The 28,000-nt window shown below is 42.3% G+C and overlaps 1 protein-coding gene across 3 annotated transcripts in view; it reads left to right on the plus strand.

The window, feature by feature from the left end:
• The window catches only part of LOC129106224 (chemokine-like protein TAFA-1), a 102,045-nt gene extending 80,783 nt beyond the window's left edge, over positions 1–21,262 (plus strand). The window contains exons 2-4 of one of the 3 annotated variants that reach the window (XM_054617582.1): positions 3,111–3,251; positions 13,616–13,740; positions 16,167–16,193. In XM_054617582.1, coding sequence (XP_054473557.1) covers positions 3,111–3,251; positions 13,616–13,740; positions 16,167–16,193 — 293 coding nt within the window. Of the gene's footprint in view, positions 1–3,110; positions 3,252–13,615; positions 13,741–16,166; positions 16,194–17,556; positions 17,587–21,244 lie in introns of those variants that run through there. The other 2 variants (XM_054617581.1, XM_054617580.1) reach the window with 2 other exon arrangements.
• Positions 21,263–28,000: the final 6,738 nt, after the last annotated feature.

Raw genomic sequence — 28,000 nt, forward strand, 5'->3', positions numbered from 1 at the left:
GCGCCTAATGTCCACCTGGTTGATGGCCGCACCTCGACTCATGGCTGATACCCACGCAAGCATGTGCTTATGTAAGTGTGTGTGTGTGTGAGTGAGTGTGTATTAGGGATATTAATATGATGGCAATAATTAGAATAATCATCATAATGGGGCGGCTGTGGCACACGAGGTAGAGCGCTTGTCCCGTAACCACAAGGTTGGTGGTCCGAACCCCTCTACAGTCAACATGTCGAGGTGTCCTTGAGCAAGACACTTAACCCCAAGTTGCTCCCCGGGTGCTTCTTAGCAGGGGATGGGTCAAATGCAGAGAATTGTAATTTCCCCATTGTGGGACTAATAAAGGCTTAATTATTATTATTAATGATTATATTAAGCAATATAATATGTTCTGTCCAAATTACTTGTGTTCACACAGTGTCGCAAAAGTAAAACACACACAACAAAACACAACCGTCCGCTACTAAAATATCACTTTTGTCATTTTTTAGAAGCTGAACCCCCATAAACCGTGTATACTCTATACACGGTTACTATATTACTGATGATCATTTTTGCAAATCGTAGTATATTTGTGTGAGTAGACAGTTGAATGTGCCTGAAGATCAACCTTCAGTTTTGATTTCTTTCAGTAACGGCTGAAAATCAAAAAGTAGATGAATCAACTCAATACTTGCTGCTGTCATTGATCTGTTTTTGGCTTTGAGTTATTATCATAATTGGAGAAGTGAACCTTTTTTTTTTTTTTAATACTGTTTGGTAAGAATTGTATCTCATGCTGAAAAGGCTGTCAAGGTCAATCCTCCCAGCTTACCTGTGTGGTGGGCTTCCTTCTAAACTACAGCAAGTCTACAACCATGAACCCGATTTATGACTCATTTAATCCCCAGTCTTCTCGCAAAAGTTTTACACTACTTCCTGTACAACTTTTGGAATGGAGCATGGCTGTAGTGCAGCAGAGGAAGTTGCACTCAAATCAGTTGATTGACAATTTTGTTTGTGTATCAGTGCTTCATTGGCACTTTGTCTGTTTGGCTTCCATCTGACTAAAGCAATCCAATCCCATTCATACAAGTTTACCTTTATAAACTGTCAGTTCCCAATATAACTCTGATATCCTCAGTTTCTTTGGGGAGCTCTCTCAAAAGCTGAGCCTTGTTCGACAAATCTTTAATGAATGGTCAATTTGTGGACTGAAATGGGGAAGACACGCAGTTTTGAAGATACACAAACTTGCTTCTGAAGCTTAAGTCCCACTGAAGAAACAAAAAATCCAAAAGTCCCTGATCAGGCCATATTACATCATCTTCAAACAAGTGATATTTATATTTATTAAAGGGGTTTCCCTTTGCTGTCCCTTGTTGGCTAAACCTCTGTTGTCCAAAATCAGGCTTTGAAGCTAGCTGAGGGGATTCGACCCCATTCAGTATTCTGTGATGCAACGTAAAATCCTCACTTATTCAGAGATCTTCTTTGACTTGAAAGCAAGTGTGCAGGTCAGGAAGCTGTTGGTGAAATATTCAACAAGGCAACACATTGTAGGGTTTGGGGTTTTAGCACACTCGGGGGATTTTTCTCCTCACATTTATAGTCTGTGTTCTGCCTCCTCCTGCCCAGAAATATCTAACAACAAGCGCTGAGAGAGTGACATTAATACTGCACGACGGCACGGTCCAGCAGGACTGCAAATGTTTGCCTTTTAATCCAGGACTCGGCGGCCTTTGGTCTGGCCACAGCAGACATTGATGGGAATGGGAGAAGAAAACTGTTGCCAAACTTGTCTCGGCTGCTGGGAGCTCGGCTCCGTAATTCATGATCCGACCCATTTCAAACATTTGCACAGCCACCCGAGCTAGAGAAACAGACACCGGTTGAAGCAAATGCATCTTCTTTCCGCCGAAGGATGTCTTCTTTAAAACTTGGTACGGACGAGTGAAATGAGGCACAAACAAGATGGAATGTGGCATTTGGTTGTCTCCCCTTTCTTCTTGCACTCTATCCTCTATTTATTCTGTGGATTGGAGAGGAGGAGTTCAACCCTCCTCCTCTCCTCTCATCTCCTCTCCTCTTCTGTGTCCAGGGATGAGCTCCAGTTTAATTGTTGGACGCTGGTGTCTGTTGCGGTAGCTGTCAAGGGAAGATAAAGAGTTTTTCCTGGGGCGTAAGGAAAGGGGAGAGTGGTGATGGAGGGCCTCTCTCCTGCAGCTCCGCTGGCTGCATTAGCCCCACGCTTTATAATTGTGTGAAGGGGGCACTTCCAGTGGCTCCCTCATTACTCACTGGCATGGCCAGTCCCTGGCAGCCAGACACACCTTGTCCTCTAGCTCTCTCTCTCTCTGCCTGACTCACTCATTTTAGGATGTCCCTCCGCTTCATCACCCCCTCTCCCTCCCATGGGCAATCCTCCCTATTGTTATTTTGACCCAGTACCGCCATCGGCTCTTTTCCCCTTCTCTTTTCACAGAATCCTTTTGACATCCCCCTTTGTCAGACTGGGACCTATTGTACAGCATTTGCTTTGACTGATGTCACCCTTGCTTTGGAGTTAATGCTTTAGTGTAGTATAGCCTACGACTGTATTGGCTCTGTCAAGGGACTCAAAGGTGTCAGCCATCTAAGTCAATGACCGAGGTCTACGACTGCCAGGTCTTCCCAGGAGAAGTGTGGACAAAAGATTCATCCTTTTTCAATCTTACTGACAACAAATGGTAGATATCAAGGGTGCAAAGGCAGGCGCATTTATACATAGAAATTGCATGAGACGATCTCCGTCATAGGCTGATTGGTATGGAGTGAGAACAGCCAGCACTGAGTGAGAGCGATTAGATGACATAATTGAGATGCCTCGAGGGCCAATTTGTTACACATACTTACAATGTAAAAGCCCAATGATTGTACTGCAGCGTGCCTCATGATAGGATGTGAGGCAGTCGAGTTTCTCTAAGTCCATGCTTCATTTGCATCATCGTTGCTTATTTGGATTTCTGATGTATAGTCCCTTAATGAAATGTTGCAGGAACATTGTGGTTCTTTCTTCAGTGACATGTTTCGTCTCACATTAATCTCTCACATGTACTGACCGTGTATCACTGTGTCCGTCTGTCTGTCTGCAGAGGGAGGTACGTGTGAGGTGATTGCCGCCCACCGATGCTGTAACAAGAATCGCATTGAGGAGCGTTCTCAGACAGTCAAGTGCTCCTGTTTACCGGGGAAAGTGGCTGGGACGACACGCAACAAACCCTCCTGTGTGGACGGTAAGGAAGTCTCATGTCTTTTAACATTGTACCCAGTATGCTTAGGAATGCTATACACATTACGGCCAACATGCCAATAGAATTGAGGTGGTTAATGGGCGTTTAACCCGTTTGACCGTCACGCAGGAGGCCTGAGTTTGCCTCTTGACACTGACATTTAGTCTGGATTTACATTTTGTATTAACTGTAACCATTACCCGATTATTTGCCATGGCTACAGTCTTTCCCTAACCCTAACCATACCATGGCTACCATGAACAGATATAGTAGGAGTTTTTGGATATTGGCACTAGTTGTAAAAAAAAAAAAGTGTTGTTTATAGGGAAGGGTCACCAATAAACAATAAAAAAAATATCTTATCTGTAGTGCCATTTATCAATGTATTTATTTACCAACAAAAATACATTTCCAAAATTCAACTCAATGTTTCTTTCCAGAAATCACGACCCAATTACTCAAGAAAGTCCTATTTCATTTAAGAGAAGGCAGATTATCTACAGTCCATATCTCGAAAATTAGGCAACTCACATAAACACAATATAGATTGATAAATAACACTAGAGGTAAGGGGAAAAATATTTGTTTTTTCATTTGGGGTGGACTGTCCCTTTAAGGAAATTCAGAGTCCTGCTAGATCTTCCTATATTAATGTTCTTTTTCCAGATATTTCGAGTAGTTAGTCACTCTGCAGTGCATCCCATTGTTTATAAGAACATTTTTTCTTTTTATGAAATGGATTCATGATCATAATGTATAACTATGATTATACATGCATTATTGAATTATTACATAGAAGATTTCTCATTCTGCCAAACTGCAGCTGTCTAAATTACATGTGCGGTATAAATGTTACCTTTCAGATACAGAACAAGGTTCCCAGGGGAGATTAGCATCAGGTTTGAATGAGTTATGCTTTAATAAACACCTCAGACGATGACCTGCAGCATATTCCAAAATACCATCCTCTGCTTTCACAGTGATTTTTCTAATAATAAAAATACATTCAACCTTTAAGAACCAAGTGCTGTGCTGCTGGGCATCATGGGAGTTAAAAGATGATCCAGTTGGGCTGTTGAACACCTGAGCAGGGAGCACGTTGCAGATCACATCGCCGAAGGCAGTTCAGGCTGATGGAAATGAATAACTAATAAACACAAGTCAGGGAAGCTCCAGGCTAGTGCACCTGAATTACCTCAGCTGAGAAAAACAATCAGGCAGAGGCAGCTCCATGGCAGGAAGAAAAAAAGGGCCGACAGGAAGTCACAAGTCTACTGAGACAGAACTGCGATGCCCTCCTTCACTCCAGGAAGCTCATTTATTGCTCCTCAGTCTCGATCTTTACACCACCACCTTCAGCAGAGATCAAAGTCATCTTTCCACCTGCCCTCTCGCCATGAAATGACACCAAAATATCTTCATTAGGAGGGATGTTACATGAAGGGCGAGACAGGCCTGCTCAGTGAGCTTCACAGGGTTGGTTAGCCACAGCTGACACTCAAGAAAATTCTAGTATATAAATTGGATATGAGCCAAGGATGACGCACAACAAAAACATAAAAACTTTCTCCCTGTTTGATGAATTATTAGCGTAAACCCTACAAAAATATGTGTTTGCCCTGTGGTTGGACATGTGAATGAAACATTTACAGAGCTCTGACCTTGAGACCTTGTAGATGTGTTATAAATAGTAAGGTTTTAGCAAAAATGCATGTATTTGGGTAGTAGTGAGCATAATGCACGAGTTGTGTGAAATCTTGTAAATTGGTGTTAGTTATATAGTTTTGCTGTTGTTAAAAGCGGCCTCCATTTACTTCAATCATCAAGAATGTTTCGCCATTTTTTTATTCTTCTGTCGCCATAGCATGCAAGAATTCAAGCTAAAAAGTGGTGAGTAATACATTTATATATATGATAATTTTGGGGCTGAAGTATTCCTTTAAGATGAAAAGCATGTAACAGTAAAAGTTACCAGTATAAGTAGGACAAAGATATACAGGTGAAAAACTACATTACACAGACAGATGAATGGAGGAGGAGAAGTAGGAGTACGTTGTTAACACTTCATGCCTCTATGCGTATAAGAGAGTCCTTGCTGTTTGTGTATTGATTAACACGCACATATAGAGGGAGTGGTGATAAAAATGGAAATGACAAGTCACTGAGCAGCAAGCTACGGTATTGAGCACCATTACAGCACATTGAAAGAGCCAAGAGGACCTGACCTGTTAATGATTTTATTTCCTTTAGTTGGGGGGCGTCGCCTCCTCTCCTGGATAATTTTCACCTGCTTGGAAGTGAATCAGGCTGTTATTAATTTAACGATGAAACCACCACGGGATAAGGGCTGAAGGGCAGACGACATAATTGTGTTATTATTCATAAGAGCTCATCTGTAGTCGGAGGTGTCGTACTTTGCAAGCGTGCCATTTAATTAAAATATCTTTTCTTTTTTTTGGTAAGACTGGAAATAAATGGACACAGGAGGAGGGGGGCACTCTGTTGGAGGGTTTTGATTGTCTAGGAAAGATACACCAGAAAGTTGGACGTGTTTATCAACCGGGGGCCCCTCGGGCTGCCGTTGCACCATGTGAGGGATTATAGACTTGTGGAGTCAGTGGTCTGTCCCCTCGGCAGCACACCGGCCTGGCCCAGATGGAGCTTTCTCCCCAGGTCCCGGCGTTATTAATGTACCATCTAGATGAGGAATGACGCTGCAGCCCAGCTCATGTCGCCGGGCCCCTGGGGGACACCTGCCGCCCCCCCTGTACCATACACAGGTTATGTTCCCACAGACAAACACACACACAAAACAAAAAGAATTTCAAGTGTTCTGATATCAAAAGGGTATCTTCAGAGGTCATTTGGTTTGGACACATGTACAGAGCCTGGAGGAATGAGCACTCCTTTATCTTTGGCCAAATTTGTAGAAACAGGCAGTCTCCCTGATGTGCTGTATCATTGTTCATTAGCATCAAACTGCAACATCAAAGCGTACAGCAAGAATCGGGGCCCATTGTCAAGTGTTTACTACCTCGTGATTACGGGCCTCGTGGGGTTATTGCAGTTGCTATTGGTAACTGTTTGGGTTGTTATTAATACATGGGGATGTGACGACAGCTTGCGTTGGGCGGTGGGGGTCTGCTGTCAGATTATCCCTCTAGTGGGAATTGATTATTAGCTTTGACAAGGAGAACTATGTCCCAGATATGTCAGGGCCAACGAGGCTCTTAGTGAAGAACATCCCTTTTAACAAGTCAAACGCTCATATCTCTCCAGCCTCGCCGGGCCCGATCACATGCACTTGGATTAGGCGCTCGTCACTGCACCACTGCCTTTACCTCAGTATATGAGACATGTAAGCCCTCCGCCGCAGTGTGGACCATCACCCACAAAGTCACACACACACATATATATAAACTCATTTACCCAACACACGCATGCAGATGCCCTAATACGCGCACATGCTACCACTTTGTGTTGTCATGTAGCTGCTGTAGCGGTAAACTCTTTCGACAAGAGATGCACGCAGATGCCCGCTCGCTGCTGATCACTGATGGGGAATGAACCCTTCTGTTTGGCTGCGGGCGCGCATAGCCGAGCATGGCAGGTTGTCATGGTACATTTGAGATACACCCGAAGGGGGCGGGAGCAACTTGAGGGGAGGGATAAGAGGTGCTGCGGTTCTTCCACATACGTTACTGGTCGAACAGATGCTAAACCATATTTGTTACATTACAAAGCCACTGTTGTTTTTAGGGGGAATGTAGTTTATTAAACAGGCCCTATTATGCTATTTTCCAGGTGCATATTTTTATCTCAAGTTACAGTTACATGTTTACATGTGTTAATGCTCATAATCCGCCTTGTTTTCCTCCTCCTGGCTGTCCTGCAGCACCTCTTCTCACCCTCTCTCTGAAATGCTCCGTTGTAGAGCTTGCTCCTCCCTCCAGAAAGCAAAGTCTGCCCTGATTGGTCAGCTAGCCTGCTCTGTTGTGATTGGTCAACATTTCACATTTCAAAAAACTCTTTCTCCGGAGCTTCAGCTCCGTCTCTCTCTTTTGTTGTTTGAGGGCGGGCCAAACTAGCCGGAAGGAGTTTTACGTCACTTCCGTTACATTATGACCTCATAAAGTTACGGAAGTGAAGGACGTCAGGAGGATTTGCCCCTTCCTCACTGAGGAGACGGCGCAGGTGCTCATCCAGGCTCTGGTCATCTCCCGCCTGGACTACTGCAACTCACTACTTGCCGGAGCCCCGGCGTCGGCCATCAGACCTCTGGAGCTTGTCCAGAAAGCTGCAGCACGTCTGGTGTTCAGTCGCCCCAAGTTCTCCCACACAACTTCCCTTCTCCGTTCTCTACACTGGCTCCCTGTAAGAGCTCGCATCCAGTTTAAGACTCTGGTGCTAGCCTACAGGGCAGTGAAAGGAACAGCTCCTTCCTATCTCCAGGCCTTGGTCAAGCCCTACACCCCCGCCCGACCACTTCGCTCTGCTGCCTCGGGGCGATTGGTTGCCCCATCGCTCAGAGGTCCCTGCGGCCGATCAACCCGGTCACAGCTTTTTTCTGTCCTGGCCCCTCAGTGGTGGAATGAACTCCCCACTGACGTCAGGACAGCAGAGTCACTGCCCATCTTTAGGCGCAGGCTGAAAACTCACCTCTTCAAGAAGTACTACCCTGAGCCTTCCTCGTAGCACTTATTGTATTCGTATTAGTTTGTTGCACTTACTGTATTCGTATCAGTTCGCTGCACTTATTGTATTCGTATTCGTTTATTGCACTTATCCTATTTCGTATTAGTTTGTAGCACTTATTGTATTCGTATTAGTCTGTTGCAATTATTGTTTTCGTAGTAATTTGCTTCTGCACTATACTTTTGCTCTGGTTTATGCTTTTAGATGCTTGTTTAAGAAAGGAGATGCACTTATGACTTCTGGTGACTAGTAGTTCTCTTGAATACCTATGTTGAATACACTTCCTGTAAGTCGCTTTGGATAAAAGCGTCTGCTAAATGACTGTAATGTAATGTAAATGTAATGAAGGAGAGAATTCAATGGAGCCGTTTCAGGCAGCTCAGGAGCAGTGATTCTGAGGGGGAGGGTAACTCCTTTTAGGGGTGGACTTCAGGTTTTACACTCTACGGACCCTTTACATGTACAAAAACACACTAAAGTAGAGGGAAAAAGTGGAAATGCATAATAGGGCCACTTCAAACGAAATTTTGCCGTTGCATGTGTTTTGTGCATAAATACATATCTGATCTGCAAGAGTTTTATTCATTACTGTACTTACTCGCATTGACAGCTATGTTTAAACCCCCCCCCCGCAGTTTGCCTCTCATATTGGTCTACAGCCCCCCTACTACTGTATGTGGCTGGCAAAACCTGCAGCAGATACTGCCTGAGGGGATGGACAGAAGGAGCACATTATACTGTACAATAGAAAACAATTGCTCGTTTCTCTTACTGACACACATGGGCAGACATAAGCTAGTGAAAAACAGTGAAATCCTCCTGGGTCAAAAAAGATGTTTGTGTCTTCGGAGAAGTTGGAAGATAATGATTGTGAAGCAGGTTTTCTCCTCCATTTTGTCACGTCCCACTGAGCTCTCACAGCATCGGCGATGTGATTAGACTCTCAGCCTTTGACCCTCCAGGAGAGGCTCTGACCCTCAGCTGGAGTTCTAAGGTCTCCTTAGTTTAGTTTTTTCTCTCCTTCTCTTTTTTTTACAAAGCAACATCACAGTTATTTTTCTGTACGTCTGCAGTTGTGCTGAGAGAGAAGTACAGAAACATAAGGCGGATGTATGTCAGCTGTGTGGGAGATACGCTTTCATAAATGTCTTTTGTACCCACATAAAGGAAAGGGAATAACCACACAACCACAACAAAAGGACTCATTGTTCAACCATTAATAGGCACGCACCTACACTAACACACCAACACACACCATCATACACACGCAGTTACACTCACTCATGGCTGCTAAAAATTCACACAAACACACTGAGAAATAAATAATGAAGAAATCTTTTGTTACTTTTGATACTGTCAATGCAATAATATTTATAGCAAATACCAATACACCACATGTGCATTTTAGTTAGTTGAAGTTTGACTCAGAATTATTCCACATGCTGTGTTTGCCTCATGACTGACAGTATTAAGTGTAACTGTACATTTCAGTTTGACCTTTTAAAACTACTGTGGCATTTCTAAGATTTTATTTGAATTAAAAAACAAAAAACAAATGCTGAAAACAATCAAATGATTCTTAAGGTCGGCAGGTGTCCATTACGAATTGAGAAAAGCAGTGTGATTAGAAAGCCAAACGATATTTCCTGAATAGCTAATTAAACCCCTGCTCTCTCCTCTCTGAGAGGGGCAAGGATTAATGCAGAGTAATGACTCTCTGAAGCTGACCTCAGGTTCACGGGTCCGAGTCTCAGTCCCGCTCTAATTACACACTTGCCTCATTTGTTTCATGCTCCTGTGACCCTTTCAATACTTCACCGTTGTTGCACAATGCTTGCACTCGTACTTCTGTCTCATTAGGATAAAATTGTGTTTTCTATTCTAATCAAGCAGTTCACTTTAACTCCTCTTGCCTACTTGCATGATTATGTGAATGAGTGACTGATTGATGGGCCGTTTGTTTGGTTAATAAGTTGCTGATCGTGGCACTGATGTAAACTGATAAGGTAAAGGGTAGAGACAAAGGACTCTGAACGTGTGAGTGGATGAGAGGAAGTGAAGCTGGCTGTTAAATGTGAACTTGTGGGAAGCATTGAACTTAAAATTTAACCAAACTAAATGACATGAGAATTCAAAGCTTTCTGCTCCAGATCTTGGCAGATTTAAGTGACTCGCCTAGGCTGACATCATTGGAATGCCATCATTTTGCTATCATTAATTTAAATCTCGCGAGCGTCGTGTAGGCCGCTCCGAGTTAAAAAGCATTAACTATTCATTGAGCCCACAGATTCACAATTTTGACACAGACAGAAATCAATTCACCTCCTCATCAGTCAAGGTGTTCAAACATTCTGCTACCTGGCAGGGACGTGTCAGCGAGTTCAATCCATCACAGTGCACGCTCACCTGTGATCTGACAGATGCACTTGTAAAAAGGTCCATCGCTTCATGTTTTTCAATCAATTCAGGTCCCACTCTGGGGGTTGTTTGTCCATCAAAAGCCCAAGACTCCAGCCTGCTACGTCGGTTAACATCTCTCCGTCCTTGTTTTCTGATTATTCAAAGCCTGTCTATCATCTTTGACAGAATACAGCAGCTAATCCATGGTAAAGTGGGAGGACCGTGTTAATTGGTGTTGGTGCTTTAAATCACACCGAAGGCTTTCAGGTTGTAAATGGATTTGAAAATGAACAGTCGACAGTTAGTTGAGACAGTTGTTCATCCTACCCCCCTCATGCACTCACCAGCAGACACACAAAGGAGGAAAATCAAGTTTGGCGATGTTGGAACAAAGGTTATACCCTGTGTGCTGACGGTTGCACTGGGAGTAGTTAAAGCAAAATGACTGTTTGAGGTCAGTGGTCACCAGAGAGTGATGCATGGATCTTTGCCCGGATATGGCTCCTCTCCAGTGGTCAAGGTCAGAGCCAGATGTCCTGGCTCTGGGTACAGCCATGGACATGAAGTATGTGTGTTCACATAAGGCTCTTCTCTTTTTTCCATTTTTTTTTTTTAATCACTGTCATCAACACAAAGAATTTCTGCCCTGATTCAAAAATATTGAACAAAAGTTTACAAGAATTTACAATAACACTACGATAAACTATCCAGGCCCATGTAATGCAGCCGTTTCCTAGACTCTCCTTGTATAAATTAATATACGCTTCATGCGCTCACATTACAGGGCACAGAGGGTGAGAGGTGAATAAAGTTCTGTGAAGCAGAGTAAATATCATTCAACTTTCATGCAAAGCGCCTCTCATGTTTCAGCAAGTTGCTGAGGCGCCTCCTACTTTTGCCTCCTCTTTTTCTCCCTTTTCCAGTTTTTTTTTTCCTGGCTCCATTTGAAGGGAATGATGTTTGCTTTGCAGGTATCACTTTACCAATTTCAATTTCTAGTGGATTCTGCATTCACATTGTTGAACATTAAGCCTCCTCAGTGGGTGACGTAATGAAAAACTTCTGATCCACCCCCCCTCGCTCGGTAGCAAGAAGACGGGGCTAAACAGGGTGGCGGTGTCGCGGCACATCATTGTCACTTGGTAGAATTGAGAATAAACGCTATGGCTGTCGTCGACCAAATAAATTCTTAATCGGATAAATCTAGAACCTTCTCCACAAAGAATCATACAAAAGCGTGTAGCATGTGTTTACCAGAGATGTTAAGTAAGTTTCTTGGAAATAAGCATAAAAAATTTGATATCAACAAAAGAAATATTAGTCCACTAAGACAAAAACAACTGATTGGTTGATTAATTGACTAAGAGGGGTAAATCCTATTAAGCACATCTACTCATAATTTGGACTTCCTTCATAATTATGGTGGTTAAACCACAGCTGAATGTAAACATGATTAACGGTGTGAAATGCATATTTGGCCGGTGAATGAAGACAGAGGAGGGGAAAAGCAAGAAAGAGGTATCACAGTGGATGATGGACCAACATGTGGTAATTAGTGGATAAGGTAAACAGCCGTGGGGGGAGCCGAAGGGCGAGTTCGCAGCCTGTTAGTGGTGTTCTCATTGTGGTGTTGAGTATCCTTGGGGCTCATGGAGGGAAAAGCATCAGGAAGTCAGGAAATGCATCTAGTTCACTGAGCAACAGTGGGGTGTTGTTCTGTGTCCAGTTTGGTATATGTGTGTGTTTGTGTGTGTGTGTCTGTTCACGCAGCGTGCTCTGTGCTGTGAGGGACTGCACTTTAACAGTCTTCTTTCATCAGTTGGAGACGGCATGTCGCTCGCACTCACAATTGATTGGTGGTTGGCCTGTAACCTTGGCAACACAGGCTGGAGGGGAAAAGATAGTTTTCGAGTTGGTTTCGAACAAATGGGTTTGGAAAATGAAATGACACTGGTTTGAGTAATTGCATTCACCCAATCATTTCACCTGCATATCCTCTTTATGCTAACAGGAAATGTTCAGAAAATGCCAAAAATAAAAATATTTTGGGTTGGGTGGGAGATGGCTTATCTGAAAAACTGCATTGAACTTTTTACATTTGCTGTCTGAAACCTTGTATGGAGGAGTGAGAAAAACAAAAAGGTTCTTCATACCTCATGGTTTGTAAATGAATCAGAACTTTCGAAAATGTTTTGGGATTTGTGTGCTGCATTTTAATTTAAGGAGCTGTTCCCACTGCAAGACAGCTGGATTTAACAAAAAGAATAGAACCCGAGAAAACTGTTTTAAATGCAGTTCTTGCAACAGTGTTTTTTAGCTTGCTTGATATACAGTACATACTGTCACAAGAAATACAGCCGTCATTTTAATACTTCACAACTATACACATGCGGAAGATATGGACATATGGACTTGTGTATCATGAAAGGTGTTTTTTAGCTATCATCTAACACCTGTAACATATTTCCATATTTATTTGGGGTTGTTTTTTTTAGACACACACGCGCGCACACACTCACACATACATATTTCACCCAGAGACATGAGTGGAGAAAGAGGAGAGGAGAGGAGGGAGATCTTGATGAGAACATATTTGTTTTTGTCAGATAGCTGGAGGAAGAATCCAGTTGAAGTTAATGAGAGGCAATTAGTTTTGATTAAAAACGAGATTGTTCCCCTACATGCTATGTAGCAAAATCAAAACAAAGTAATGATTAATTTCTGTTGGTATAAGACATTATTGTCGACTGCCAAAGTACCCAGGCAGCAATGATACAATTGCTCTGAGGCCGGAGAAGAGGGATAAGATCCATTTAGAGACTTCTCTCCTGTTCCTCTGGAGTTTCTCATGATATAGTGTGTGGGTGCTTGTGTATGTGTGCACATATACAAGTGTGCCTGAGTGAAATAGGTAGGCTAACCAGATTGTGTTTTGTGTGGGAGGTTGCTTCATGTGTTCAACTTTTTCTGATGATTGTTCAAACTCTGGTACCTCTATGTTTTTTAATTGTACTTTATTATCATTGTTTATTTTATTTGAATGCTCATTTAAGGTTATTTTGTAATAATGCCCCTTAATTTAGCTTTTTTACATTTTCCTACAAAATTAACAATTTTTGTTCTCCCACTCTTTTTTTTCCTTTTGTTTGTTGTAATATAGTTAATTAACTGTATATGTGTCTGCAGACATAAATATATGAATGTGTCGGCGCACGTGTGTCTGTGTGATAAACTAACCTGCTTTGTTACGTATCTGTGCTCACCTTCCACAGCGTCCATTGTAATTGGGAAATGGTGGTGTGAGATGGAGCCATGTCTGGAGGGAGAGGAGTGTAAGACTCTGCCTGACAACTCTGGATGGATGTGCTCCTCCGGGAACAAAATCAAGACCACAAGAGTGAGACTTCACACACACTTACAAAAGCATTTAAAAGCATGCACAGACATCCACTCCCAATGCACATACAGTATGCACATGTACATGGGAAATACATGCACATGGCTGTTCTGTATGCACATTTAACCCGGGCACGTACTAGGGCTGCAACTAACAACTATTTTGATAATCTAACCAATCTGTCAATTATTGCTTTGATTACCCAAGTATGAATCGGATAAAAAGCATATTTAACAGCTTTTTACTAAGAAAAGAAAGCATTTAACTTGTATTCTTCTGCAACGCTCTTTTACTACACATTGGAGATGCATCTATGCGCTGACAATAAAAGGGAAATGCATCATATATATATATATATTTATATACATCTATAGTTACTTATTATTTCACATATCTTTGCATCTCACATATTTTAGCATCTAATGCCGTGTAAAGCCCTTTGAGCTTTGAAAAGAGCTCTTTAAATTATTATCATTATAATCTTTATCATTATTACTATATTTAAACAGATATATATTACTTTCACTGATAGTATGAAATATTCCAAATACTCCAAACCATATATACCGCTTCAAACCAAATTGCCTTGGTCCTAGCTTGGGTCCATGTTTACTGTCAGCTGTTGTCATTTGCATACACTGCAACAGGGACACTTTTTGGAATGTTTATGTTTACGACTGTGAAATACTCCATTACTCCACTGTCCCTCCAACCTAATTCCAGCTAATTAGCGTTAGCTAAATCTGCCGTCTCTGGCAGATTTGTGTCCATTCTGAAGGATAAGCGCACAATTACAGGTTCATTTTAAAACAAACGTAACAGACAAAAATACGGTCCATCCTTTTTTCTCTCCATTTTGTGATGGATCAATGTAGCCGGGTGTTGACTTTATCAATAGTGGGCATTAAGGGCCCAGGCCTCTGGATACCCTGATCCATCACAAACAGACAGAAGTTATTTCTGTCCATTACGTTTGTTCTTAAATTAGAACATGTAATTGTGCGTTTGCCTTTTCTCCGCATTATTAGTCTCTGCCTCCAACACTTTTCAAATGCTTACTTTAGAGACAAAGGAGAGCAGAGGATGTGTCATTTCCTGTTATTGGTTGGTTTACTGCCCCCATGGAGATGTTGCCACAGCGCATGTCGTGCATCATAACATAGACCCAACGAATCCATGATCAAATCTGTTTCCAAAGATTTTCATAATTAATTTATTGGATTAGTTGTTGCAGCCCTAATACACACACTTTCACATGTGCACAGCAGCACATATTTTCACACAGTATTTGCCCAAACGCCAGACAGATTTCCCTTTCCTAGCCAACCTCCCTTCTAGGATTTGAACTGAGGAAACCACTAGAGATAACAAGAGTTTAAATACTTTGATTAAATGCCTTAGCAAAGCTTCTCTGCCAACTGCCTCCTTAATTTTTAATTAACCTTCCGCCATTTAACAATCAAACATGCACGGTGTCAAACGTGTGTGGGGAAAAAGGATGTGTCATACTGTACAGAGAATACTCAGAGAGCACAGAACATCTGTGCTCTCTGAGTATTCTGTATAACAAGGTGGACTCCGTTTAAGCAACCTATCTAAGGGCCCACAGTAGTAAAGAACAAACATAAAGGCGGCAGTAAACAAACAGGTGGGCTCTGCCTCAGGCCACACTCCTCTCAGAGATAAACTTAACTGCCACTCTGCTTCTCCACTGCCTTCCGGCTCTGTAAACTGACTCTGAAATGCGGCATGCAAAAATAATGAAGGGAGTTAAGTCCTCCAAGGAAGCAGTCCAGCACTCTGTGACAGGTTGATCACCCGATTTGTATTCATTTAATTGATTCCCCCCCACCACCACCTGCTCGTGATCAGCAAACCCACCGTCTTCTCTTAGTGCTCGGTGACAATGACTGAGAATGGAGGCAGAGACTTAAGTGATGATAGGGAGCGGGTAAACAGCCAGTGAAGGTTAGACCACACGGGGCTTCCCGAGGCTGTTCTGCAGATTTATAGGTCCGCAGATAGACACAAAGCTTTCGCCAGACCCCTTCACAACCACCACAGGCCCAAAATGTTCAGAGAGTAGTTGATCGAACAGGCCCCTTTGCCGTCCTGTCAAGGTAAGGCGCGTGCGTAGTGCTTGGTTAACTCTAAAGAATGCATCTCTAATTCTCAATTCAGTCCTTTGCACAATTTGAAATAAGTAAACTGGAAAGGATGATTGATGATGAAAACAGATTCCTGTACATTAACCAAGATTGTACATTTCTGCACACGAATGAAGGAGGGGCATTATTACATATCTATGAGTAAAATGGCTTTGGTCTGTTATTATCAAAACCTTAAGAGGGCCAAAAGGTCAGGCCGGAAGCTGCTTTTCTACTCCAATACACACGTGTCCTTTTTTCTTGACCCTCTCTTTGCAGAACACCCAGCCATACTCCCCTTTTTAGCTTCCGGAAGCAAAATGCAGAGGATGGGTCAACAGAAATTGAGCTGCATTCTTGCTTCTGTAAAGGTTAGTCTTTTTCTCAAGCTGTTCTTTTGTTTTTGTTTTTTCCCCGTCTCTCTCTCACATCACTGTACTGCACTTGAGTGTTGGGGTGGCAGAAGTGGGACCGACTCATGTTCAATGACTTCTCATTAACCCAAATACTCAGTGCAAAATAATCAAGTGTGTGTTTACATGCTGTGCATGATTAGGCAGGCGTGACACAAATACTGAACGCACCGCCGCCCACTGTAAATATTTATCACCCGGCACAGGCGGCGCACACATAAATAAAAAAGGAAAGTTGCTGCATTTTAATATAAAACGGTGGCACGTGTACTCAAATATTGTACGTGGTTGGGTAAACATGCATGTGCTGCAGCAGCACACTCATGGAGTTCTGTAGCAACACACACACACACACACACACACATACACAGAGCCAGATCCACCCCTCAGCAGAACCCTCCTGTCTGTGAACAGTGTAATGGCAGGATCAGTTGCTCCTCCTTTCATTGCCTCCTTTGTTCCATGTCCTGTTTTTGCTATCGGCCGCTGTGTGGGCTTGATTACAGTGACTTACTCTGCTCTGCCAATCCCATTAGGCACTAATCTGTGACATGCTACTTGCTCCTCTGCGTGTGTGTGATTGTACTTGTGTATGAACACATGTGTTTGATATGTCTGTGTTTGTGTGTGTGTGCTTCCACGTGTGCGCGAGACCCCCGTCCAGGCCCTCTTCCCTTTTTTTTACGCTGTGTGGCTTCTTATCAGAGGCCACTTGATATCCCGATCCCCCTCTGGGGGTCTTGTTGAAGCAGCTATCAGCACACAGCAAAGACACCAAGGATACATGAAAAGGCCTTTTATCCTGCACTCTGCTCCCTTTTTATTTTTTGGGATTTTTTTTTTTTTTTAAATCAACATTCCTCATTCACCTGCCTCTCAGGCCAAATTGTCTCATTTTGTATTTTTTCTGCCAGCCGGCACACAACATAGCATTGTTTATTTGTTTGTTCTTTTTAATTCTCTGACATTTCATTTCACCTGCAGGGTTTCATATTGCTCTGAAAAGTGTCACTGAGGCACAATGAGGCGGGCACGCACACACACACACACACACACACACACACACACACACACACACACACACACACACACACACACACACACACACACACACACACACACACACACACAGGTTTAATAGCAAACATATTTCATCGAAATCTTTCACAAAAGATTTTAAAAAAAAATTAAGATGCCAAGCAAAGCCCAGTGCCTGACACCCGTGTTTCTTCTTTTCTTTTCTTTATGTCTTTCAGAGAGGGAGCCCTTCATTGCCTGTTCTGTAGCAGCAGACAAGGCAGGCCCTTTTGTTTGTGGAAGTCACAGTGAGAGCAAGACTGGGGGGGAGCACCTTCCCAAAAACACTCGCCCACCCTAGATCTGCATTACCCGCTCCACTCGCTAAATAGATCAATCCATTCCTGCTCCCTCCAAAACGATTACACACCTTAAGAGAGACAGGCAGAATGAGTGGGCTGGACTGAAAGCGTCTTTACTCCCCCTGCTTTTGACGATAGTGAGAAGAATTATGTTCATGTGATAATCTCACTGTTAGTGTGCTCGAGTGAATATGAATTTGTCATCAAGGCGCTGACGTCGTAATACAGCCCACATCAGGCATTCAGTACATTTTAATGGCTTTTCTTTAGTTATCTCACACCGCTACAGAACTCATGCACAGTAGTTGTTATAACTGTATGCAGCCACAGCATTGCTACTGTGGAATATGTAATTGCTCAGATGAGCGCTAAGCCTCAGACTCAAGTGGAAACTTTTACACTTCACAGTGGGTCCCATTCAGCTAGTCCAACATGATTTACTTGCTGTTCGGAGACCCTTATGAAAATATCTTATTAAAAAAAAGGAGCGCAGCACTTTTTCAAACAGAATATCACACTGTGACAGATTGTAGCCCAACTGTGAGACACTTTCAGAGCAAAAGTGACCTGCCAGCAGACGCATCGACATCTAATTTGTCAAATCGGGTGACCACACTCTGCAGTTGATCAAAATGAACTACAAGTTCAACTTAACAGAGAAATCAGCTGTTCCATCACTGTGCTTGACAACACCTCTCCTCCTCCTGCTGCACTGTACAATGTCATCATCATCATGACAAACATAAAAGCACACAGAAAATGGTCGACATTAGTGCGTCCTTTTAAGATATATAATATTTTTTAAATCCGGGCTGCCAAGAATGGCCTGATTGTCCTACTTATGACTTTTTGTACAGGTTTAGGGGGAGGAGAAGTGCTACTCATTAATCTATAGCCATTTTCTTTTCTCATTGTCAATGTCACATTAAATGGATCTTGATGTTTTTTTGTTGTCCTGAGTCTTCTGTTTTTTAGAGGGTGCTCTTTCGTGCTGTTTTAGATTTCTTAGTTGGCATGATTGATTTGTTCAGCACCAAACAAGAAAGGGTGTAAGGGGAGACCGTGTTTGCACTAAATTATTTTTGCTAAGGCAGTTGTCCTTGGCTCCTTTTACTAACTGAACACTGAGTAAATTGCAATTTAATGCGGCCGGCAAATTAGAATGCAGCTGGCTTAGATGCCAACAAAAACAGGATTGGCTCGAAATCCTTGAGCAATCCGCCGCTACCTGCTGCACTGTTCATTCCAAGATACAGAGGACAAAAAAAGAACAGGGGCACTTATAGTCACACACACACACATGGGGTTGAAATGACAGCATTTGCATACAACCCCTCTTCTCCCACTAACAAACCTCTGGTGGATTGGGTCTGAGAAAGAGACTGAGCCGTAATGTCTTACCTATTACTGCTCTTGTTCTGACAGAGGTCATTCTCTGCTCCAACATTTTGATATCTTATCCTAAAGTAGATGATACAGATGAGCCCAGAGGATTAATGTGTTTAAGGATCATGTGGGGGGGGGAGGAACAAATCTGCTCAGAGAAAGACGCTGTGACGAGAGCTGGAGGTGAAATCAACACGTTAAATCTGAGAGTGTGAAACTATTTAGAGAATACAGAGGAACAGCTGCAGTGCAAATGGCTAAATAGAAGAATACATCAGTACTGCTAAGTGTTTCCTTAACATGGGGCTGTGAGACAGCTCATTTTGACATCCGTCTTAACTAGGAATATGGTCTTCAAAAACGATTTTTCTACAAAAAAAAAAGAATCTGCCAGTGGTGTTCCCCTTATGTCTAGTGATGCTTCCCTTGTTTCATTTACTGTTTTGCATTCTTGTCCTCAAACAAGATAAAACGACTCAGTTACTCAGCACATTCAAAGCAGTGCAATCCTAAAAATGTGTTATTTTAGAAAAGAAAATGTTTCTAAGACATCAAAATACATATGTAATGGACAATAGCAGCATTCTGGTCAACAGTTGTTGTTGTTGTTGTTAAATATGCTTTATAAATACATTTGGATTGGAATTAGACGACACGTTTTTAATTAAAGTTGTGTGAAATGGATGTGAATAAAGTGAAAATGGTCAAATTGGATCTGCACCAAAAATAAAACCTGTACCTTGACCTATGACATAACTTCACTCCTTGACAAAGACAGCAAATGTCTTTGAACTATTTGAACAGGTTTTTCAGATATTGAAGAACGGCCCTGCTTACAAAGAGGACTGAAATCATGCTCACCTTTAAAAAGGAGAAAAGGCATTTGAGGAATGACACTTGATTCTAGAAAATTCCTTATTGATTTTCATTAAAAATGGTTGAAACCAGTGCAACCCATAGGCAAAGAAACATATCTAAACTACCTGAATGGTTTGCTTGAATTAAGACTTTTTGTAGTGTATAAAAATATTCTGTAAAATCAAACACAGTCTCCCGACATTACAGCAACCGCGCTGCATTATGTTTTCAGACATACTCAACTCGGACGCTAAATTAAACCCAAATTTAAAAGCCAGCAAGTCTCCTGCTTTCATGATTGTTATCTGAATAGTCTCAAAATAACACCCGAAACATAGTAGGCGAATACAGGTTTGCAAATAGTTCTAACCAGAGAAAATGGTCGATAAAATAATTTGGCTCTCTTGCCAGCTTGTCCAACATATTGCAGCGCTGAGATTCTTTATGTTCCGCAGCTCACAGAGTCCCAGGCACCATCCTTCACAATCAAATCCACACACCTGGCTACCACCTGTCAAGCCTGCTGTAAATGTCACCGCTGTATTTCTTAATTGAACAGGATTATGGGATTTCTAATTGTGCCCCATGGTGTTCAGGGAACTACAGACTTCTTCACTGTCAAACACTAAAGCAGCAACAATGTGTTGGAAATGAGAATAAAGAAGTATTCTGGAATAGCGTTTGCTGAATAGAAGGGCAAGGGACTCCACTGTTGTAGACATCAGGCGCATCATTTTTATTCAGGTTGAGCAGGATTCTGAAAAGCAGGACGTTCAATAGCAGTCTCAAGGTTGAATAAGAAGTCCCTGAACCTGAGTCAGAGAGAAAAGGCTCAGACTCCACAGATGAGAGCACCGATCCCATTTAGCAAAGCCAAAGCCATTTTATCGTGTTGGACGAAATCCTCAGCTATGATTGGCTGGCTTGGTTGGAAGGTGCAAATGAGAGGGGGGGTTCCAAAACACCAATTTGTGACTCAGACATACACAGCATGGAAACACACCAGGGGGGGTTTGTACAAAGAGCTTCCCTGATAAATCCCGGCGTACCTATAAATGCCAAACACACCTCCATTTTCGGTGCCGTCTTCCACTCGTGTAAGCTGTCTGTTTTTAGCAGCAGCAGCAGTAAAACCAGGACGCGGCGTTGCAAAGCCCCTACAGTTCAAAAAGCCCCCCCTCCTCCTCCTCCTTTTTTTTTTTGAAAACACACGAACGGAGCAATTCCTCCGGGTGTAATCCTCGCACACTTGTATGCCTTTGTTCTATCTAAGTGCATGTGTGTTTTTTCTCTCCTCTCCTCTTCCTCCTCTGTGTTGCAGATTCATCCCAGGACCTAACAGAGAGCTCCCGTTGCAGGGCTGCGTGCCAGGCTCTTCCCTTCATCTTCCCCCTTTTCTCTTCCCGCCGAACGGACTAAAACTATTACATCCACGTCTACTGACTGGATTACCTGGGACCACAGAAAAGGATATCCACCCAGATAAAAACAGCTTTGCTTGCGTGGTGCCAAGGATTTGAAACCAGACTAATCCCCTGTTTGATCAATGAGCCCCATGTTGGTGACTCTCCTCTTCCACACAGCTGTGGCCAGTCTCCGACCCGCGCTCTCTCTCTCTCTCTCTCTCTCTCTCTCTCTCTCTCTCTCTCTGTTTTCCCTCCCTCGGTTTCCCGCTCAAAAACTGAAACAGCTTAGCAGGGGGTTATTTAGAGGTTGTTAAAACATTATTTGAAGACATTCGCACTGCCTAAAGGTAAACCGGTTTAGGAGCTTACACGGACCTGAACATATGGGATCCACAGAACTGAGGGCAAACGGGGGAGGGGGGGAAATTACCTTGATTTCCTTTTATTTCTGTGCGGAAGGCTTTCGTGTTGGACTCCCTGCAGCAGCTGGACGGCCTTGCTGTGACAACACTGAGGTTGAAAAACACTGGATTGTCAGTGACAGAGACCACTAGGAGCCCATTACGAATAAATGAAGAATCTTTGAGTGGCTTTGGGGTCCTCGTGGACTTCCCTTCATCCTTCGCGATGGACGTTTTGACTTTTATTCGTGGGCATGCCCGATGTAAATTCATGAGCACTTCTTTTCTTTGTTGTGTAAGATAATTTGTGTATAAAAACATATATAAATACATCACATATAAGGCGACAGATCCAAGAAGCTGAAAAATATATTGAAGACTCTATTAGGAGCTCGGGCCCCATGGAGGAATATTGATTAGCCACTGAATATACTTATCCAGAGGCTGTTGTTGTCCCAATACGGTGTGTATAGTACTGCTTTGCAGTATGCTTGCTTTGGAAAAAAAAGCAGTCATAAAAATAAGTATTGGTCACTTTCGTCATGCAGCAGATGTCCTTGGTTAAGCCAGAAAATGCTTGTAGTTATGGTAAACATGAGGAAAACACTGTATAGAACTGCCTCACAAAAGAAAGCAGCACCAACAACGAGCCCCGAGCTTCCCACTCAGACACAGTAGGGACATAAAGCAGCAAAAACTCGGAGCATAATCGGACAGTTAGAGTCTATTTCTGCTGTGGAAAGTGGTCACGGACGACTGCCTGACTGTGTTTGTCGTGTTGATCTCCTTCTCACACGCCGGGGAGAGACAATGTATTCAAAACGACAGTGAGAAAGTATAGTCACTATTGAGAAACATACAGTTATCCCCCAGTAGATATAAGTACATTACAGGACAGCCTTATGAGAAATAAAAATGGTTTTCTATACTGATATGCTGTCTCTCATTCCTTCATATTGTAACTGATATTTTGAAAAATACTCCTCTTATAACAATTTGATATGTTGTAATATGCGGGGTGGAGGATCTTGTCAGAGTTCCATTTATATGATATGTTAACACTGTGAACAGACTCTTTGCTTGAGTAAACAAGCAATCAACAACAGCACAAGGCGAGTGTGAAACGCATTCACGCATGCAGTGAGCACACAAACAAATCTGTGATGCTTCATTTATACGGTTCCCTTTGTGGCACCGAGGATTTATCAGAACAGCACATTCAATTCATTCATGCAATTAGAATAAAGATTTCCAATATCGGGGCAGGCGAAATTCCAAATGATTTTCAATATCAGCCTCCTCTCTCGGCTGATATGAGATTCGTCTCCTCTCCCAGCGGACGCACTAGTGTACATTCATCATTTAGGAATTTGGCTAGTTTTCGTGGCCTTGCTGAGCAGTCACAGAAGGTATGAAAAAGACAGACACATCAATCTCCCGGCGGTCTTGCCAGAGTCGTGAAGGAATATGCAAAGGGAGAGGGAGCGAGAGAGTGTGTTTTTTTTTCCTCCTCAATGAGCCATTCCCATCTTTGTTTTCTCATATCTAATAGGATTCACTGTCCTGCAGTCTTATTGAGCTTGTGCAAAAGAAATTGAGTCGGGGAATGAATTTGTGTGTGTGTGTGTGTGTGTGTGTGTGTGTGTGTGTGTGTGTGTGTGTGTGTGTGTGTGTGTGTGTGTGTGTGTGTGTGTGTGTGTGTGTGTGTGTGTGTGAAAGTGTCTCTGGGTGCTTTTTTTCATTGCTGTAAATGAATGCATGTGAGTGTATGTGTATTTGTCAGTTTTGCCATAGTTGTGTAAGTATTTTTTGGGTTACCAAGAGTCTGTGCGACAGGCATCCTGCGACGGCGTACTCTGAAGATTATCCTCAAATTCAGTGCCTCTGTAGAAAATCAAGGGGATTTCTCCCTCCCTTCTTATGCAAGTTCTAAGTGGATTTTTGCTTAAAAGGTGCTTGGGGATCAGCAATGGAAGAGGTGCTTTTTTTCCCTTTTATGCACTCCTTAGCTCTGTACAGAAGCGATGGAGTCGTGCTGTGGAGGGAGGTCCGGCTCCATTTTAGGCAGAGCAGAAAGGAACACAGCGTGAATAGAAAACAGGGGCCGGTCCTCCTCCCTCTCTCAGCGGTGCTGTGCAATCTCAAAAGAGAGACATCCATCAAGTCCTGCCGACCTCCCACCGAGACACAGAGACAGCCGTGTCCACATCACGCCGAACGGCTAATCAACGCCTGACAGCAAGGACAACCTTTTTCACACAGTCAAGACGTGTGCACAAGATGTCGGGGCTGTGTTGTTTAGAAAACTTGCATTAGTAACTTCCAAGGGTATCTCGAGTGAATCACAAACTTTTGACCTACGCATAGAAGTTAACCGCCTGGTTGCTTTTTTTTTGGGAGCTTTTAGTAAAAAGCCTCCGCTCCTCCTTGACACCATTTCTTCATCCTTTGCACTTTATCACATTCATAATCTTTAATCATTTTGAATAGCAAACTATAATCTGTGGAAAGGGCACACTGCTTACCTGTGGTGGCTTTGCGGTGTTTAATTATAGTCATTATGGGCATGAGTCCCTGTGAATGTCGACTTGACTTTACAATTAACATCCTATGGAGCTGGACAACTGACAGCATCTCTAAATCACCATGACACTCAAACATGGTCTCAAAGACGACTTCTCAGCGAATTCAGGCATTACTGCCAAAGACCAATCACCCACAAAAAAGTCAAAGTAGATTCTTGATTAAATCACTTTGATCATTTGACATAAGAACAGGAAAATTGACAAGTCAATAAACACAGTTTAGCTAACAAACTAACTAGCAGGTGATAAAGATCAGCCAGAAGCTACGCCTCCTCTCAAGTCTGTTACTAAGCAGCAAACAACACATGGTGAAACACACCAGAGCCCTGCTGCCTTAGCAGTGTTTACAACAGATGAACAGACAAACGGACTGGTTCGCAATACATCACTGTCATGGTCCCGAGACAGTGCGCCATGACCGCCAACCACCAATACAGTCGTCAGATAAAAAATGACTTGGCAGTTTGATTGTCAGCGGCTGCTATAATGACAATTTATTTCTCTGCTGCTTCGCCGTTTTCCTCCCCTCATCTCCCCTCACGTTTCAACCCAAAGTGTAGCAACTAGAGTCCAACCAGTGACACCAATGTCGTCATGGACCAGCCTTACTGGGAGATCTCAAACTTAACACTTTCCCGTTAAACAAAGAGCATTTTATAACAGTGTTTCCCCACAGCTGGATCAACATCAACCACACAGACTCTCAGTTGTTTGCAACTTGTGGCTATATGACGGGGAGCTGTATTTAAAAAATTTAAAAAATATTAAAAAAAGGCATCAGGTAGAGAAAAGAGCTAATATTAAAGAAAGTATACAAGAGTATACAAGCATACTGTGTATATTTTAAGAAGTCACGTAGATTCAGTCTCATTCCACCCTCCAACTACACCTATCATACATAAAAAAAATCTACAGAAACACGTGCTTTCAGCCATTTGTTTTCATGACCTTTATATGGTGGCACAAGTGGGATGTAGAGTGATTAGTCGGCTGCTGTCAGAATGGCACCATCACACAGCAGGATGAAGAGACACAGCACACCTTGCAGGCTTAAAAGCACTTACGTGAAATGTGAAAACCAAGAAGTGCTCTGTTTTTTTCACATATACTGACCCCAGTGCAAAGTAATACAATACAATACAAACACCTTTGTGTCCTTGTATAGCATTGCATTACATCATAGCGTTAAATCATTGAGTCTTTTTTCTAGTCACTCTCTCTATATAGAGTATGTCTATGGGTGTATGCTGTATCTACATCAGTTAGATAGGGATCTTTCAAATTAGGTTTATTTCATTTTAATTTGGGTAAGAAAATATTTTCTCCTTTTAGTATATTGGCACATTTGTTATGTGCACATGTCTGATAATAACCAGGAACAGGTTGTACTGGCAACTTTTTTAGTGGAGGTCAGATGAAATATCACGTTGTCTCTCCAGGTTTGTACAGAGAGTTCACAACAGCAGCCTGGCCTTCAGGCTGCCTGCCAGAGACAAAGACTGTTGCCGTCAGTCCATACCTGCCCACACACAGTATGATGCACTGAACTTATCTAAAGTTCGGACCATAGAAAGGAAAACTAGAGCATTTTCTTCTTGCCTACACACACTGCCTGAAAAGTTTTGCCAAGCCACTGGGTTCATGCAAAATCTCTTTTTCACTCTCTGCCAGGCCTGAGTAACCTGTGTTTCTTAATCCATAGATTTTATCCTGAAATGTGAGCACATTTTTAACCAATAGTGCTTTTTGATAACACAGTCAAGTCATATCACAAACTTTTTATCACAACTGGTTTTGTCACAGTTTAGCATAGCTTACATTATATTTCATGTGACTCCCACATGACTGCCAGTTAAAGTAGTGATGTTCGGTAAAATCTTTGAGTAGGAAGTGAACAATCAGTGTGGCATATGGATATGTCTACATTATGCACACATTGCTAAAATATAGTCTACATTAGTAAGACAGACAAACAACACAATAGACGCCCCCAGAGAGAGAGACAGCATGGTGTCAGCGCACCAGTAGAAAACAGCTAGTACACAAAATGCCTAAAAGCGCACCCACACACAATGAGCGTCTGCCACACCAGGATAAAGTAATAGAGAGAGAACTCTTGGTGTCAGCACACCTGTAGAGAACAGCTTATTTACTCCCACAAAATGCACAAAAGCACAGGTAACCACATACAACGAGCATCTGGTGACAGCCCACCAGGATAAAGAAACACAGAGAAATCTTGGTGTCAGTGTACCAGTAGAGAACAGCTTATTCACTGCTGCAAAACGTGCAAAAGTGCACCTACACACAGTCTGGCGACGGGGCACCAGGAGAAACCGAAAAATAAATGTTGGTTTCGGCACACCGTAGTTTAACAGACAACATCAGACAATACACACAAAGCCAATAAACGGGTTAAAAAAAGTAAGATATATAAATTGAATTTATTACGGCTGTACCGAATGTCATTTTTTACATTTGAAACTTCTATTGAGGTTTTAGAATGATACTTCACATGTCGTATTTTTTGCTGTCATTACCCTAAACAATGGGACAAATAAGATTTTGTGTTATTGGGGTTATTTAAATGTCTTTGTGTGCAGCAAGCCGCAGAGCATATTGTCTTCAAGCACAGTGAAAATGTTTTTTTGAAAAGTTAAATGCCAACAAATATTCACAATGAATACTTGGCTTAATTAAAAACACGGGAATTGGAAATTATTACATCAATCTTTTTTCAATAAATGTACTTTTGGACTGAGGCTATTACAGCTCAGTGTGGCTCACTGTGTGTGTATTTGTCGGAGAGAGAGAGAGAGAGAGAGAGAGAGAGAAGTGGAAGGTGTAGGTCCACCATTGCAGGCCTGTATGTTTCTTTAGGTTATCAATAATAATAATTTGAATGTCGATGATATGAATTGAGGTTTCAAACTATCCGGTACAGTCCTATAATATATAAATATATTTGTATGCATTTAGTTAATCGTTTATTTATATTCATATTTTAAAAAAGGAGGCACTTACTTTATTTGCAGACGACAATCATGGGCCTTTCCCTCAGGACAAAGATGTCAATCACTTTGTTGTTAAAGTCCTTTGTTGTTAAAGTTAGGTGTATTCCTCATAAGTCTGTCCTTTGCAGTGGAGATATGAGAAAAGAACGAAAGCCTGATCCGTTTCATTCTGTTATGGCTGTAGGTCTTTATCCATATGCAATCTATGCTCTTTATGCAAGATAACACTGAAAAGTGGAGGTGGTAAGAGCTATAGTTAAGATCAGCTTTTAAAGTTGTTTTGCCTAGGATACATGTCTCCTGCAGATCAATTGTCTGTCAAAAAAGCAAGTAGCTGTACAGGCGTCATTCCTTGGACTGTTTGAGAACAGTATAATCCCACCAAATCAGACATAAATCAGATCAGATCAGAGAATTATCTGGACAGGCTCTTCAATTTGTGATCATCATATTTCACAAAAAGGGCTTCTTTGGCCTAACTTGCACTGTTGACATCACCACCACTGATATTTGAAGCTCGTTTGTGATTTCCTTAGTCTCATCCACTGCTTTTGGAGGCTGCATGTCTGTAATATTATATGGCTTCTGATAAACCCTTCTTAATCCGATTGGATGTTCCGGTAAACTCAGTTGAGGAATTTAAATGTGTGGCCAACTTGTCATCTTTTTCT

Source organism: Anoplopoma fimbria, chromosome 17 (genome assembly GCF_027596085.1).
Source record: "Anoplopoma fimbria isolate UVic2021 breed Golden Eagle Sablefish chromosome 17, Afim_UVic_2022, whole genome shotgun sequence".
NCBI lineage: Eukaryota > Metazoa > Chordata > Actinopteri > Perciformes > Anoplopomatidae > Anoplopoma > Anoplopoma fimbria.